At 36.2% G+C, this 17,953-nt stretch overlaps 1 protein-coding gene across 4 annotated transcripts in view; it reads right to left on the bottom strand.

Moving 5' to 3' along the window:
* Positions 1-17,953, bottom strand: part of THSD7A (thrombospondin type 1 domain containing 7A) — a 435,849-nt gene that overhangs the window by 234,652 nt on the left and 183,244 nt on the right. For all 4 annotated transcript variants that reach the window (XR_012132273.1, XM_037019842.2, XM_073238769.1 and 1 more), the window contains exon 2: positions 10,252-11,083. Coding sequence is in view for 3 of the 4 variants with exons in the window: in XM_037019842.2 (XP_036875737.2) it covers positions 10,252-11,083 (832 nt within the window). In the remaining variant the exon portion in view is untranslated. The remainder of the gene's footprint in view (positions 1-10,251; positions 11,084-17,953) is intronic.

Genomic DNA, 17,953 nt, shown 5'->3' with positions numbered 1-17,953 from the left:
TGAGTATTTTTGCATCTACATTCATCAGGGATATTGGTCTGTAATTTTCTTGTTTGGTAGGGTCTTTGCCTGGTTTTGGTATTAGGGTGATGTTGGCTTCATAGAATGAGTTTGGGAGTATTCCCTCCTCTTCTATTTTTTGGAAAACTTTAAGGAGAATGGGTATTATATCTTCTCTGTATGTCTGATAAAATTCCAAGATAAATCCATCTGACCCAGGGTTTTTTTTCTTGGGTAGTTTTTTGATTACTGCTTCAATTTCTTTGCTGGTAATTGGTTTATATAGATTTTGTGTTTCTTCCTTGGACAGTCTTGGAAGGTTGTATTTTTCTAGGAAGATGTCCATTTCTTCTAGGTTTTCCAGCTTCTTAGCATATAGGTTTTCATAGTAGTCTCTAATAATTCTTTGTATTTCTGTTGAGTCGGTCATGATGTTTCCTTACTCATTTTTGATTCTGTTGATGTTTGTTGATTCTCTTTTTCTCTTAAAAAGTCTGGCTAGAGTCTTATCTATTTTGTTTATTTTCTCAAAGAACCAGCTCTTGGTTTCATTGATTTTTGCTATTGTTTCATTCTTCTCAATTTTGTTTATTTCTTCTCTGATCTTTATTATGTCCCTCCTTCTGCTGACTTTAGGCCTCATTTGTTCTTCTTTTTCCAATTTTGATAATTGTGACATTAGACCATTCATTTGGGATTGTTCTTCCTTCTTTAAATATGCCTGGATTACTATATACTTTCCTCTTAAGACTGCTTTTGCTGTATCCCACAGTAGTTGGGGCTTTGTGTTGTTGTTGTCATTTGTTTCCATATATTGCTGGATCTCCATTTTGATTTGGTCATTGATCCATTGATTATTTAGGAGCGTGTTGTTAAGCCTCCATGTGTTTGTGAGCCTTTTTGCTTTCTTTCTACAGTTTATTTCTAGTTTTATACCTTTGTGGTCTGAGAAGTTGGTTGGTAGGATTTCAATCTTTTGGAATTTACTGAGGCTCTTTTTTGTGGCCTAGTATGTGGTCTATCCTGGAGAATGTTCCATGTGCACTTGAGAAGAATGTGTATCCTGTTGCTTTTGGGTGTAGAGTTCTATAGATGTCTATTAGGTCCATCTGTTCTAGTGTGTTGTTCAGTGCCTCTGTGTCCTTACTTATTTTCTGTCTGGTGTATCTGTCCTTTGGAGTGAATGGTGTGTTAAAGTCTCCTAAAATGAATGCATTGCAGTCTATTTCCTCCTTTAATTCTGTTAGTATTTGTTTCACATATGCTGGTGCTCCTGTGTTGGGTGCATATATATTTACAATGGTTATATCCTCTTGTTGGACTGAGCCCTTTATCATTATGTAATGTCCTTCTTTATCTCTTGTTACTTTCTTTGTTTTGAAGTCTATTTTGTCTGATACTAGTACTGCAACACCTGCTTTTTTCTCCTTATTGTTTGCCTGAAATATGTTTTTCCATCCCTTGACTTTTAGTCTGTGCATGTCTTTGGGTTTGAGGTGAGTCTCTTGTAAGCAGCATATAGATGGGTCTTGTTTTTTTATCCATTCAGTGACTCTATGTCTTTTGATTGGTGCATTCAGTCCATTTACATTTAGGGTGATTATCGATAGGTATGTACTTATTGTCATTTCAGGCTTTAGATTCGTGGTTACCAAAGGTTTCAGGTTACTTTCCTTACTATCTAAGAGTCTAACTTAACTCATTTAGTATGCTGTTACAAACACAATCTAAAGGTTCTTTTCTATTTCTCCTCTTTTATCTTCCTCCTTCATTCTTTATATATTAGGTATCAGATTCTATACTTTTTCTCTATCCCTTGGTTTAATTTTGCATTTGCCTCGCAATCAGCTGCTCCACCCTCCCTACCGTGATTTTACTACCTCTGGTGACAGCTATCCAACCCTAGGAACACTTCCATCTATAGCAGTCCCTCCAAAATAGACTGCAGAGATGGTTTGTGGGAGGTAAACTCTCTCAGCTTTTGCTTATCTGGAAATTGTTTAATCCCTCCTTCAAATTTAAATAAATAATCTCGCCAGATAAAGTAATCTTGGTTCCAGACCCTTCTGCTTCATAGCATTAAATACATCATGCCACTCCCTTCTGGCGTGTAAGGTTTCAGCTGAGAAGTCTGTTGTTAGTCTGATTGGCTTTCCTTTGTATGTGATCTTATTTCTGCTTCTGGCTGCCTTTAACAGTCTGTCCTTATCCTTGATCTTTCCCATTTTTATTACTATGTGTCTTGATGTTGTCTTCCTTGGGTCCCTTGTGTAGAGGGATCTGTGGATCTCCATGGCTTGAGAGACTATGTCCTTCCCCAGATTGGGGAAGTTTTCAGCAACTACGTCCTCAAAGACACTTTCTATCCCTTTTTCTCTCTATAATGCGAATATTGTTCCTCTTGGTTGGTCACACAGTTCTCTCAATAGTCTTTCATTTTTAGAGATCCTTTTTTCTCTCTGTGCCTCAGCTCCTTTGTATTCCTCTTCTCTAGTTTCTATTTCATTTATTGTCTCCTCCACCGTATCCAACCTGTTTTTAATACCCTCCATGGTGCTCTTCAATGTTTGGATCTCTGACCTGAATTCATTCCTGAGTTCTTGGATGTCTTTCCTTACCTCCATTAGGATGTTGATTATTTTTATTTTGAACTCCCTTTCAGGAAGAGTCACGAGGTCCATATCATTTAAATCTTTCTCGGGAGTTGTATTAACTATTTTACTCTGGACAAGGTTTCTTTGGTGTTTCATGCTTGTATATGGCGCCCTCTAGTGTCCAGAAGCTCTATTCTGGAGCTGCTGAGCCCCTGAAGCAATGTCAGGGGTCACAGGAGAGCGGTACTGGGGGTAGGAAAGAGCTGTTCCCTGCCTCCTGGCTGCTGTGCCTGTCTCCACTGCCTGAGCCAGTGGGCCGGGCACACAGGTTTTTTCCCAGAGCAGCCAGATATGTATCTGTGTTTTCCACAAGCAGCCGGAATCCCAGTCTCCCCAGGAACTCTGCCTGTATTAACTTTCCTACCTGGTAGTCATGCAGTCTCATGAAAGCACCATGAAATGTAGGTTTGTGCTCCCAGCGCAGATCTCCGGAGTTAGGTACTCAGCAGTCCCAAGCCTTCCAGTCCCTCCCTGCTCTGTTTCTCTTCCTCCCGCTGGTGAGCTGGGGTGGGGGAGGGGGTCGGGTCCCACGGAGCCACAGCTCCGGTACATTACCCTGTTGGGTGAGGTCTGCTCTTTTCTCCAGGTGTGTGCAGTCTGATTCTGTCCTCTTTCCTGCTGCTCTCTCAGGATTAGTTGCGCCAATTAAATTTTCTAATTGTATCCAGTTTTAGGAGGAAGCCTCTGTCTCTCCTCTCACACTGCCATCTTTAATCCTCTCTAATTGCCAGTTCCCAAAAAGTTTAAATGACTTGCTCAACATTGTGTAGCCATTAATTCACAGACTTCCCTGTTCTTATTTAGTACCTATTTCTTTTAATTATCCTTTATTTAAGTTCCTCTCATGTTGAATGGTCCAGTTTCTACACTGCAGTAAAGCCAGTAGCTTTATATTCAACTTTTATATCACCATTCCAGAGAGCAGCCCTCAAAGAGGAAGAACAGAATAGTAAACAATTAGAATTGTATGGGAAAACAGGAATCAGACATGAAGAGACTGTGTTCAACAGAGTTAATTTTAAAGATGGGAGGGTATTGTCAGAAAAATACAAGTTTAGGAAAAAATATCAGAAAGTCGCTTGAGAACTATTCTTTACTATCTGTAATGATGAGACTCATTTTATAGAGAGACTTAAAAGGAAAAATAAAATCAATAACAAATGGGAGAAAAGTAGTCCAATGTATCAGTTATTTTAGGGTTACTAGATGATTCTTCTCTTTACATTTTACCCAGTTTTTCTAGACTTTAATGCAGTTTTAGGTTTACAACAAAATTAAGGGGATGGTACAGGAAATTCCCACACACCCTGTACCCTGACACCTGGACAGCCTCCCCCACTACCAACACCACTCACTGGAATGGCACATTTTTTTACCAAGGATGAACCTACACTGACACATCATGATCACCCAAAGTCCATAGTTTACATTATAGTTAACTCTTGGTGTTGCATATTCTATCAGTTTGGATAAATTGCATATATCCATCATTATAATATCACACAGACGATCTTCACTCCCCTAAAAATCCTCTGTGCTCTCCCTAACACCTGGGAACACTGTGTAGATTTCATGTGGACATAAGTTTTCAGCTCCTTTGGGTAAATATCAAAGAGCGCCTTTGCTGGACCATGTAGTAAGAGTATATTTAGTTTTGTTAAGAAACTGCCAAACTGTCTTCTAAATCTCTATACCATTTTTCATTCCCATCAGCAGTGAATGAGAGTTCTTGTTGCTTAACATCCTTACCAGGTTTTGGTGTTAGTATCTTGGATTTGGGCTCTTCTAACAGGTACCTATTAGTGGTATCTAGTAAGTATCTACGGTAATAATCATTGTGCTAATTTGCATTTCCCTAATTATAAATGATGTGGAACATCTTTTCATATGCTTATTTTCTATCTAAATTTCTTCTTTGGTGAGATTAAGGCATTTGGTCCATTTTTTTAATCAGTTTGTTTTCTTATTTTTGGGGTTCTAAGAGTTCTTTGTGTATTTTGAATGACAATGCTTTATCAGATGCCTTTTACAAATATTTTTTACCCCTCTGTGGCTTGTTGTCTCATTCTCTTGACAGTGCCTTCTGCAAAGAAGAACTGTTTAGTTCTATGAAATGCAGCATATCAATTATTTCTTTCATAGATCATATGTTTGTGTTTTATCTAAAAAAGCAACATCATGGCCAAGGTCATTTTCTCCTATGTTATTTTCTAGGAGTTTTATAATATTTTGTGTTTTACATGTAGGTGAATAATCCACTCTAATTTTTGTGAAGGAGCTAAAGTGTGTGTCCAGATTCATTTGTTTGCATCTAGATGTCCAGCTGTTCCAGCACCATTTGTTGAAGAGACTGTCTTTGTTCCTTGGACTGCCTTTGCCCCTTTGTCAAACATCAGTTGACTGTATCTATAGGCCCAGTTATTTTTTTACCATCATGCATTTGTGCCTGTGCCTAGAATATCTACTTTATTGAGTTATCTAGAAGCTAGATATATCTACTTGGCCAACAGAAATCTGTTTTAAATCCCAATTCTACTTATTTGCTCAGGAATTTACTGGGCTGAATTTCCTACACTTCTTGGCATTGCTTCCAGTGGATTTATAATTACAACTAATTGCCTTTGTCAGACAATATGACAACACATGTTCATAGTAAGACATGCTCAAATGGAAGGTATTTTCAAAAGTAGACAATACTTCCACTAAATGTTTCTTGTATTACTTATAGCAGATTTCATGGTTCTTCTGGAATGGAGGCACCTTTCACATGCAGATTCAGGCCTTTGTTTCAGGAACTGGGGAGCTGGGAGGTTAAAGCTTTCCAGAGGTGAAGGTGGCTCATAGTAAAGCCTTAAGTACCCAGCTACGCGTGCTGCAGTCTGGAGATGTCTGCCTCCTCTACTTCCTCCTTCACTTCACCTTTGACAGCTTCTCTCAAGCATGGGATTAAGCAAGTTACATTCCAGCTTCACTTTCCCTGTGATTCTGGGGTGTGGAACTGGCTCTCAAGGGACCTTCCCCACACCCCTTGTGGCTTGTCCTGCTCCTTCCTAATTGAGATAAGCCGATGAAAAGATCCTCAAGTGGGCCTTCCAGGAACATGTCCTAATTACCTGACAGGAGTCTTTTTCATGACTCAGATCCTAGATTTCTTCAGCATTTAGATAAAGATTTTTCATGTGGATACTTCCTTTTTTCATGTTTTCATGTTTTCCATTTTCCTTTTGTTTTTACTGTAGATAGAAGTACTTATTTCCTATAATGGTATTTCTGGTTGGTTTTAAGGCAGGGGAGTAGAATAAAACTGCTTTTATTCTCTCATATTTATTGAGAAGTTACTTACTGCAATGGACTGAGTGTTTGTGTCTCCCCAAAATTTGTGTGTTGAAATCCTAACCCCTAATGTGATGGTATCAGAAGGTGGAGCCTTTGGGAGGTAATCAGGTTACAAGGGTGGAGCCCTCATGGACAAGATTAATGACATCTAAAAGGGACCCCAGAGAGCTCTCGCCCACTTGGTGGGCCACATGAGGATATAATGAGAAGCCAGAGATCTACAACCCAGAATAGGGCTTTCACCAGACTGAATCTGCCAGGGCCTTTATCTTGGACTTCTCAGCCTCCATGACTACAAGAAACAAGCGTCTGTTGTTTATGAGTAACCTAGTCTATGGTACTTTGTTGTAAAACTCTGAACTGACTGAGATACATAATGACAACATAATCTCCATATGTGGAAGGACCATAATTTAATTAGTCCTCTACTGGTGTGACTGTTTTGCTACAGCAAATCATACTACAGTTAAAGTTGTATATATATTTACATGCTAAGATAAATTTCAGAAGCAATTCCTAGGAACAGAATTACTCCCAAAGGGAATGTGCATTTTAAATTATAATACATATTACAAAATCATTTTTCAAATAGGTTGTACCAATTTTTGCTCCTACCAAGAACATATAAGAGTGTCTGTTTTCTTTAATTTATTTAATATTAAATACTATTATTGATAAAACAGCAAGTCTCAGACTTCTATCCTTAGAAAGGACTGCCTGCAGGGGTGGCCTTTGGCAGGCATCTGGGAACTTGAGTGGCAAACAGTTCTCTACCTGATAAAAATGTTTCCCTAAATGATAAAAATGCTCTAAATGATAAAGTGACTTACTATGCCTAATTTGGTTGTATAAACAATGTAGTTTAGAATGAACACTTGCTTTCCTTCTGGGAGTCTGGGTATTTTGTACATGCTAAAGAGGGTGAGTAGCTATGTGATCAACCCACTTATACAAACTTGAGGCAGTATCTAAGGAGGTCGCCTAGTAGATGATGCCTTGCACAATTCGCCTCAACTCTTTACCGGAGTAATTAAGTGTAGGCTGCAAAACTTCATGGGGAAAAGACTCTGGAAATGGGTTTCTGAGGAACCTTGTATAGAGTTTTCTCTGGACTTCTCCCTGTGCCCATCTTCCTTTGCGACTTTGCTTGACATCCTCTCACTGTAATGAATCTTAAACATGAATGCAGCTCTGGGCTGAGTCCTGTGTGTCATTCTAATGAATCACTAACCTGGAGGCCATCTCAGTGGCCCCTGACATACTATCAAACATTTTTACTTGCTACTTCGACAGGTAAAAATGGGATTTAAATTTTTTTTATATTTCTTAACTATGATTGAGGATTAGCATATTTTCTGTGACCTAATCCTGTCTTCTGCTGATTTTAATAGACTGTACTTTTAGAGCAGTTATAGGTTCACAGCAAACCTGAGAGTTCTCATATAGCCTCTGCCCTCACATGTGTAAATTTTACAGTAACAATGGAGGGACAATTGGTATGTTTTACAGGGTGTTCTAGACAGGCACACATCTTTTTGATGTTTAACTTCTGTTTGCATTTGGAGACTATATTAATTTTGGCTATTATTTTTGTGTCTATCCACCATACTGAGTTATTTTATTTTTTATTGTTTTTATTTTCGATCGATTTTCTTGAGTTTTCCAAGATACAATCATAACATGTGGAAAAAATCTTAATTTTGCCATCTGTTTTCTTCCCCCAATTTTCATTTATTTCCCTTTTCAACTATATTGACTAGTACTTACAGATCAGTGTTAACTAACAGTGGAGTAACTGTGCCATCCTGTCTTATTTTTTACTGTAACAGGCAAGCTTCTAGTGTTTCATAATCTCAGTATTGTGCTGGCTCTCATTTCGATGTGTCTCTATCTCTATAAAAATTCTTGTCTGCCAGTTTTTCCATAGTAACATTATTTCAACCTCTTCTTGGAAAAAACTGTGCCAATGTAATTTCAATCTTCCTTAAATGAAGTGGATTAAAGTGTTCCTTAATTTCAGGGAAGTCTTTTAGTATATCTTTGTGTTTTTACTTTGCTTTTTCAGATCTAATTTTTCTGGTCCTCTCTTAAGAGACATACAACTTTCATATAGCGATCTTTTTTGTTTTCTTATCCATCATCTTTTTAAAATATTACAGTTTACTTGGATGTTTTCAAACTGTCCCATATATCACTAACTCTTCTCACCACAGAATATTTTTCCACTTTTGGTGCTTCTAACTGAATTTAATTTCTTTTCTTCTTTTATATTTCTTGTATATTTCTTTTCTGGGCTCTGCCAAACTACTTTTTAGCTTATTCAATAAGGTATAATATACATGCACATTTCATTTCATTGGCCTCATTAGATAACGGTATTTCTAATCGAATATAAGCAACTGACAAATAATTACAGATTTTTAAATAGATTTGATGATTTCAAACAACTGGATGGGAATATTAGGCTTTATGCAGTGGTAGGTACTCTCCTAATTACACTTTCAATTGCATAGTCAACATTAAATTAAATGTCTATAGCATGTTAAGTCAGCAACAGCAGGAGAGACCTCAAGTTGCCTTGGAGGCTAATTCAATTAGTTGGTGGGAGACACATAGCTGACATAACTGTAATACTGCTAGAAAAGAGATCAGGAAATCACAGCAAGAAGGATAGTCAGAAAAAAATCAAACAGGGATTGAACTGAAAACCCATGAAATAATCAGAGGTGAATGCACACCACACACACACTTGGAGCCTGGGGGAACAGACGGGAGAACAAGCAGCCACTAGCAAGACCATGGAAAGGAGCTGGATTGCTGACACCGTCAAGAATGGAAAAGGAACAAATCACTGTATGGCTGAGACAAGGTCCAGCTGAGTAAGTACAAAGAGGGGAGGGGTAGCAGATACCCTAAAAATTAGAACCAAAAACAGTGCTATGCTGTGAGAAATGATTGCCCTAGACAGGTAAAGCAATTGTTTGTTTGTTCACTCATTCATTTAACCTATATCCTGTACTAAAAAGGCTTTCAACCAGCTTTCAAAATCCATAGATCGCAAATCACTGGGCAAGACTGACTGAAGGAAAATAATGAGGATGAGAAAAAGATAAAGCAAGTGGGGTGTGTTAGTAGACAACCCACATGCCACACAATTCCATTTATGTTTTCAGCAGCCAAAGTAAACAAGGAAATGTGATCTGTTACAAGATTGCCAGGGCCATAAGGAAAACAATCCAGCTGCTCACCAGAAGCACATGGGCTGAGACTGCAGAGAAATTTATTTTATGTGTTTTTAATCAAGTGAACAGACTGTGTGATGGAGTAGATGACACTTTCAATGTCACTTCTATAATAAATATGATATAAAATTCTGAGTGATGTTACTATAATTTCTCTCACTTCAGTCCAAATCATAACTGCATAAATATTTCACAGAAAGCAATTATGCAAATGTTCCAGATAAGACACTCCCAGATGGTCTGGCTTATCCAAGAGCAAAATTTAGAATATTGAGAACATCATATCCTTTAGATAATCCTCAATGAATAATCCTCAATGAATATTTTCACAATAAATCACAGATGAGAAAGTCTTTCATAATATAGTCATTATTTACCCAGAGATAATTTGACAAATAATTTGTCTAGAAACTGCAACTAATTAATTACATGTTTTCTAAACTGGGCTACTCACGATTAAATACACCCCACTTACCTTAATCTCTGATGGCTCCCCGTTTCTTCACTGGGGAAAGTTATTCCATTTTATAAAATGTGAAAGAGAATTATTCTTAGCTATAATTGTTGTATAGATTTTGTTTATAGGGTAATTCTGAAAATGCTGTAAGCTTGACGAGGTTACAAGTGTGCCTTATTCTCACTAAAATAAGCATCTGAATTCAAAATACAAAAACTCCAGCCTCTAAGTAAGTTTTTTATTGTTACAGTATAGGTGGAAACAGCATTACTGACCTATAAAAGGCAGTATTATCTCATGGAGAATTGCTCATTGTCTAGATTTCGACAGGAAAATTGAACTCTAGTGGCATAGTGCCTAAACATGAACAAAATAGAAGTAATGCCAGGTAATCCACAACAGCTTAAATGCCTGCAAGTGGAAAATGCTGCACTTGGGTGTGTAGCTCATACAGGCTGTGCACCTATGAATTCCAGGACTTCGTACTTAGAATGTCTTAAGTACTTTCAAGCCCATAATCTTGACAGAGAGACAGGGGTAGTTAATGATAATAAAATGTTACCTCAAATCAGCAGCTTTCCCCGTCTTGTTAGTACACATAACTTCTCTGGTCTGATACCCAATCTGGATGTCCCAATATTTGTTCTCCTGTCGGTTCTGTCTGTTTCTAGTTCTCTTTTTCTTAATAAGTTCCCGGGCCTCGGGGTCCTTCATTCCTTTACCTCGGTCCTTTTCCCGTTCTTTATTCTTCCCTCGTCTCCTTGCCTGTCTTACTTGTCTCGAGTGGGGCACTGAGCACGTGCTCCAGGGACCCACTTGCAAACTGTACATGCTCTCTTCCGTTGCACATGGACTGGACTGGCACACCTGAAACTCCGTCAGGTTGGGGCAGCCAGAACCTCCGAACTGGGGGGGTGCCACCACATGACGTGTCCGGTGCTGGAGCCCACTGCCACATGTCTTTGAACATTCTGACCAGGCAGAAAACTCAGACACAATGCAATCTTGCTGGCAGGGGATGAGGCAGGCCTGTTCCAGGAGAGGCTTAGGCTCGAAGTACTCACAGATGATATCCTCTGCAGGAATGTCTTTCTCTTTCTGGATGCACGTTATCTCTCTCACTTGAATGCCTTCTTCCCCCTTAACGCACTCAGGAGGTTTCTCCAGGCTTTTTGAAATCACAGGCTGACACTGGTTCCAGGGTCCCAGCCTCCAGTCATACAACTCTTTGTGCCAGTCACAAACTTTGAAACAATTTTGCTGGTTACTGGGTCTCTCGGCCTGCTTGCAGTTTGTGTGTAATGTTGTCCATCCTTCCACATGAGCACACCACACAGCCCGGGTTTGAATGCCTCCTGGACCACATTCGTCTCCCATGCATCGGCCCCATGAACCTAAAAATGATACAAGAGTTACCAGTGCTACTAGAAAAAAACCCTACAATTTCTTGACATTCCAGAAAGATATTTCAAGATCTAGCACACTCACTTCCCTGAGGTGTTATAAAGCAGGTCTCCGTACATGACTGTTGGGAAATAATCTGCACTCAGAACTTCTGCAAAAGGGGAACTATGTCACTGAGTCTATATAAGGTAACTGCTGGGACAAGCTCACTTTGGGTCCTTTGGGGATTACTAAATGTTTGCTTTTTCTTAATTTTAGGTAGTTAGAGAATCCTTGTTCTTAAAGGACTTCAGAAATTAATCACAGTGAAACCCATTACCCTGGCCTCAAAACCATCAAATCCATTTCAGTAATGGGCCAAGAGAATGGCCCCTGGGAAGAACTTAAGCTCCTGCAGGCTCTTCTTTTCCTGAGCAATTAACTGTTTTGTCCAATGTACTCTCTTCCACTTCATTTTCTGTTGTTGTACATAATACTGTATCTTCAAGAGTCTAAGAGGTGTATATGTGTGTGTGTGTGGAGAAGACAAGTAGTGATTCTACAGCATCTTACTAAGCTGATGGACAGTGACTGTAATGATGCATGTGGGGGAACTTGGTGATGGGGGGAGTCTAGTAAACATAGCGTTCCTTATGTAATTGTAGATTAATGACACCGAAATTTTAAAAAGTACTCTCAAAATTAATTTTTTACCATCTCCCTGGTAAAGTAGAAAGATGGGTAAGAAAATTAAAATTTAATGAAAACACTTTTGCAATTTTTTTGAATGTTGGAGAGTTACTTGGAGTGTTATCAATGTATTCACTTCCTACATACCAACTGTCTGGTATTAGAGCTGATGTGTAGAGTACTTAAGTCACTGGCTTTAGTATGAAATGTGAGCTTCTTACCTTAGAATCCTTCCCAGCATAGATTAAAACCTACTTATATTTGCATATATATATATATTTTAAGGTAGGCAATACAATATTCATGCTTTAATGGGAAAAAAATCTGTATTTGTGAAATTGAGAGTTATACTTGGGGTTTTAAAAGAAATATAATGGGCAAAAATTATATGATTTTCACAATGTGATCTGGACAATTGAGGAATTATCTGATGTAGTCTGGAGCCACCTTCAAGAGGTCATGTGGGAAGTTGAGGGCCAGCACGTAGGGTTGGGCTCTAGGGTCACCCAACCCACCCTACTTCCCTCTTCCCTCATGGCTGCTTCTATAAGAGAATCTCCATTCTTATTATTTATTTTTTTACATGTTGAGATTATGCGTTAGATTTTTGTCCTACAAGAGGGTTCTCCAGCTAAAAAGTGAAAACTACTAAACCAGGCCAACAGATTCACTCTATAGCTGAAGACAGGTGATAAGAAAGGGATGTGATTTGCCATGAATTACATCATGAATGAATAACAAAACCACCCTGGACTTCAGGTATGAATTTTGACTTTGAGTTTTATGATTTATCCTAGGTTTTAGAGATTGGAACTAAAATACTCCTATATAAAACAATTTACAAAGAATGAAATATGAATAATGTGCTTATCTTTAAATAATGTGGTTGTAACTAGAAAAGAGACTGAAAATATTATACTAACCAGTCATTATTGCATGAAAATAAGAATTGCAGATTTGGCATACTCATACAATTACTTTATGAAATTCCTATGAAAATAATTATATGGGGATTTAAAGATATGTTTAGGAAAATAGTCTTCCCATAATGTTTATGTCACAACTTTATGACCTTATTAAGTCAATTTGTTACATCTGTTAACATTCAATACCTGATGCTATTTTAATCTTATTTTCAATTTGTCAAGGGAAAATATTTATAAGTCTGTTAATTGTCTCAGATATTTCCTATATATCCAGTTTGGGAGTCACAGAACCTAGGACATTTCTCATAAGTGAAGCTAAGACATTTCTCAGTATTGTGAAAAATACTCAATAGTAATAATTTTACAATGAATTCCACATGTCTTTAGTATTTATTCCTTTTTCCCACTGTGCTTGAACAATACAATGATGTTGATTTCCCACTCTAAGCACAACATATAAAGATATGTTTATGTTGGGCAGTCAAGTCAGGAGTAAGCTCTATGTCATTAAATTTCAAAATGCAAGTATCTTGCATAAACTCAGAGCCTAAATCCCAGATGTAATTCAGTATAGTGTCTTGCTATTTCACTGTTTCCAATATTTGATATAAATTATGAAATTAGACTGATGAATCAGATTAGGATTACTAAGAAATTAGTCTTTTATACTCAAAGTAAAAAAAGAACATATATAGCAAAGTTTTCAATTTGGCACTAAGAAAATATGTATGTAAGTTTAGGTACTGTTATTAGTAGGTGTGTTTTAACTAACTGATTAAAATTAATACTTTATTACAGAACTCAGAGAATACCAAATGTGAATTGTTATTGTTGAGTAAAGAAAACACACATACCAAAAACTAAACTCCTAAAACTATGAAGCAGATCTGTATGACACCAGACAACTGATAAGTTTGAAAACTACCTTAGGTAAAGTAAGGATGGTTGAAATATTAAGCTCTTATAAACCAAATTTTTGTAAAAACTCCAGGCTTATTTCTAAGTTTACTCAAAAATAAAAGTGACTGATGGTTACTTTGAAAATGACTCAAAGCTTAATTGATGTCAAATTAAAGAGAGTTCTCTTCTTACACACTCTGAGAAAACCCTGTATGCTTCTCACATCATGCTTATCACAATTTCAATTAGTTTACTGAATAACTGTTTGCCAATTATTTGTTAATCACATTAGACTGATTCTATAGCCCCTTAAGGACAGACCTTCACCTGCCTTATGCAACATTTGGTTAGATCATGTCTTTTTATTTTGACTAGCTTTTGAATGAATTTCCCCAATTATTTTATTTATTAAAGAGAATTTAGTTTGTTGATCTTAATATACAAAGTGTTACCTGGTTCATGCCAGTAGAAAGAAAGAAACTGACTTCAAGAAAAATTTCACACTATATCATATACATTGATAATGAATAAACATTGTTAAAATTCACTTAGATAAATGGGAAAAGCATACATTCTAAATACAATTACAATTCAATTCCTATTCTCAAAATATTATCATCGATTCCTATTAACCATTCCTATTAAATATTACCATAATTCCTATTCATAGATAACACTGTTGGGTTTATTTTATTCCAAGTATATTTACACTGAGAATCAGAAGATAGGATATCCTGAGAAAATTCCATGGAGATGTATAAAAATCACCACTAGGCTAACAGAAAATAAAATATATGAAGTTATCCAGTGAAAATAGAGGTGGCAATATAATCACAATTGAACCTAAAGAAAATTTATCCACTTTGCAGTCTTTAACCGCTGTCTTATCTTTTCACTGCACCTTGGGTATTGCACATGTGTCCAATTAATGGACCTCTTGAAAATTAGATCTTTACCACTGTACACCAGATGAAGGGCTATCTACTTCTGTCCTCCAAGCAGTCTTAAAATAATCACACATTGAGTGGAAAGGGGACCACATCTAAAATTGCTCTTGACAACTAAGAACTGTTAGCCCAATTAACTACCATGTTTCAGCAAGTGTAAATGTTTTAAAGTGCAATTTGAAAGTACACTGCAAACTCTAATAAGGAGAACATGAAGTCCTCTCTGAAGTACAATATGAGATTGTGATACTTAACTCATATGTCTGCATAAATGTTAAAATGTAACGCTGCATCTCATATTACTAAAAGGGGGAAGTGGCGGGATGGAAAGGGAAAGGTGGCATGTGTGTGTGTGTGCACGTGCACACACATGAACAAGGAAGGTTTGTTTTAACAAGAACAGAAATAATTTCCATTGGTTTGGAACTTGTTTCTTTTATTGTTCTTGTTCATGATTACATAAAGGGAACTTAGAATCTAATTGTGCAAAATAAAGGATAGGCAGCTTTCTAGTTAAGGCCTTAGATAATATCCTTTTATGAATGGAAACGTACTCCTACATAAAGATTTTTGGATTGTGTTCATTCAGTATCATGTAAAACACTTCTAGGATATAGATCAATAAATATATGTATAATATTTAGCCTGACAGATTTTTATATAAGTCAAAAAAGAAATACTGGATGTCTTATTCTACTAAAAGGAAGTTAAAGCAAATGTTTATGCACCAAAATATTTATGTAATTGATAGACTCACAAATATTTTCACTTGGAATTAGTATGCAAAATTATGCAAAATTGTTATAACAACTTCAAATGAATGCTACTTGGCTTAGTTTTCCATAGGCTAGAGCTTTAAATATAATTCTTTACTTTCGAAAAGTATTGATAAAGTAATGAATTTGTTTTTATTCCTGCTAAGGAGGATTTGATAACATGCCTGCTCTCTTCACACCATTCAAAATTCTTTTTTTAAGTCTACAAAAGATGGTCTTTTAAATTTAAAATTAGTATTTTGCCCACCATATTCAACACTGTCTTCTAAGACTGTTTTTACTATGTCAAGGGCATGAGAACAATAAAGAGCTGAGTTTATAAAAGACCACATTATTGACAGGTGGCTAGCAACTGTTCCAAAGAGCCTTATAAAAAGATAAACACTATAAAAGGAGCATGAGAAAATTATGCAAACTACTTTCTGTCCTTGTTTGCCATAAAACTCTCAAATGAGCCAGTTTCTTATTTGACTAAACATGTTTGCATCCTTCAAATGAGATAGTGCATTTTCCCTCCTGGATTTGATTATGATACAGTATGTCCTATTTTACCAAGATCAAGGAGTACACAAACAGCTTAGTAATGTACCAAATTCTGTCTCATGAATGCTGCACAGTGTATTTTTAAATCCATAATACCAGAATTTAAAAAAAATTCTATTCATTTTTACTCAAGCAAATTAGTGTTGACAAAATTAGAAACTACTGCTAATTAATAGAAAAGAAAATTCCTCATAAATCCCATAAACTAGAAGCAACTAGTCTTCATAATATTTGCTCTTATCCTATTAGGCAATAAAGATATATTTAAATAAATTTGGGATTGAGCTATAAATTGTTTTATAATTTGCTTTTTAACTTTATAATATGCTCTAACATGATTCCATTTCAATGGATGTGTGTGAGGGGTCACACACACAAAGAATGAGCATACTAGACAGTTACTTAATCTTGTTTGCTCTTCATATTTCCACAATTAGATCTATACTATGATTGCATAGTACATTGTATAATTTACCATGCTATATCTAACTGATATTCTATTATGGAAATTTAGATCTTTGTTTCTAATTGTTTCCAACACTAGAAAGAATGCTACAATGAAAATTCATTGTACATTGGTCAGGTAGCTGAGTCCAAAGTTTTGTGAATTTTCAAGCGTCTGGTATTTCTAGTGTGCCAAAGTGCCCATCAAAGTGTATTAGTGTGCCCTCCCACCAACAATTCAGAGTATACATTTTTTCTTGGTATCTATAGACTATTATTTGTCCAGATTTGGGGCACTTTTAGGGAAATCTCATGTGATTATTTCTTTAGAAGTTCCCTCCTTTGACTATTTTGATTATAGTCCTTATACTTTTAAATCCAATCCTTTGGGTACCATGAGCTCCAGAAAGTCCCCGAACCTTCTGGACAACTGATAATACCCTTCCCCTTTTTCAGCACTGAAACATAATATTGTTTATCGTGTACTCATTTGGTCATTTCACAGGACTTTTGCTGTGGACAGAAGCAAACCCATGGACTTAAAATGTCTGTCTTGAAATCATCCATAGATTGGTAATCCAAATGTCTGGCATGCAGTGCCATTCAATATCATACTAACTGATTTAGTTATAAATATGCACTGTCTAGGAGAACCCTTTGTGTAGATATATAACCACAAAAACAATTTTGAATGTTTAATGACCTAAAATAGATTACAATTTCTTTTTAAAGGAAAACAAAGGGAGAGCTTGTAGCTTCTTTGATTTAATTTAAAATATAACTCTCAAATGATGAATCAATTTGGTGGATAAGGAGAGATACCTGTGAAGTCAAGCTGAGCTTTCATCGTCAATAAGTAATTAAATTTTAATAAAAAATTATATAAGAATATCACATTAAATGTACAGAATTAGAACAAGCTCTTTAAATCTGATGAGAAACTAAATGAAGACTCAGTAACTGGATAGCTAAGTTTGCCAAATGTACTGATTTATTTTCAGATTGTCATGTTTGACCTTTTTTAAGAAAATGGCTTATATCCTCTCTGGAGCCTGGTTCCCCTCATTTGTAAAATATAATAGTTACCATGTCAGTAGCTTCTATCATCTCACAACACTATCTGAAACATAATTTAAGTATCAGTGTTATGAAGAATATCTGTGATAAAGTTGTGAAATGCTCTTTTCTCACACAAAAATATTCTCATATTTATGTGACTTAATATTTTAAAGAAATTATCAGTGATAATTTCTTCAGGTTACACTCCATTGAAGTCAACAACTGGATTAAAGAGTATGACAATTTTATAATTTAAAAATATATGTTGCCCAACTGATTTTTCAAAGTAACTTGTGGAAATCTACATCCCATCACTATGGTCTCATTAGCATTTTTCTATATATTTTTTAAATTTCATAAATGCAAATCCACTATTGCTTTAATTGAAATCTCACTACATATGACTGTTAAAGGCTGAACATATCTGAATTTTTATCACATTTACCTATTCATTCAACAGATACTTACTGTGGGCTTATAATTTGCTAGGTGCTGTGATAGGCAAGCAAATAGATATACATTAAGAAAGAACTACATATATCCATCAATAAATGATGGATAAAATGTGGTATAAACATACAAGATAATATTATTCA

Source organism: Manis javanica, chromosome 6 (assembly GCF_040802235.1).
Source record: "Manis javanica isolate MJ-LG chromosome 6, MJ_LKY, whole genome shotgun sequence".
Taxonomy (NCBI): domain Eukaryota; kingdom Metazoa; phylum Chordata; class Mammalia; order Pholidota; family Manidae; genus Manis; species Manis javanica.
Note: the sequence above shows the minus strand (reverse complement) of the source record. Positions and strands in the feature narration are given on the sequence as shown.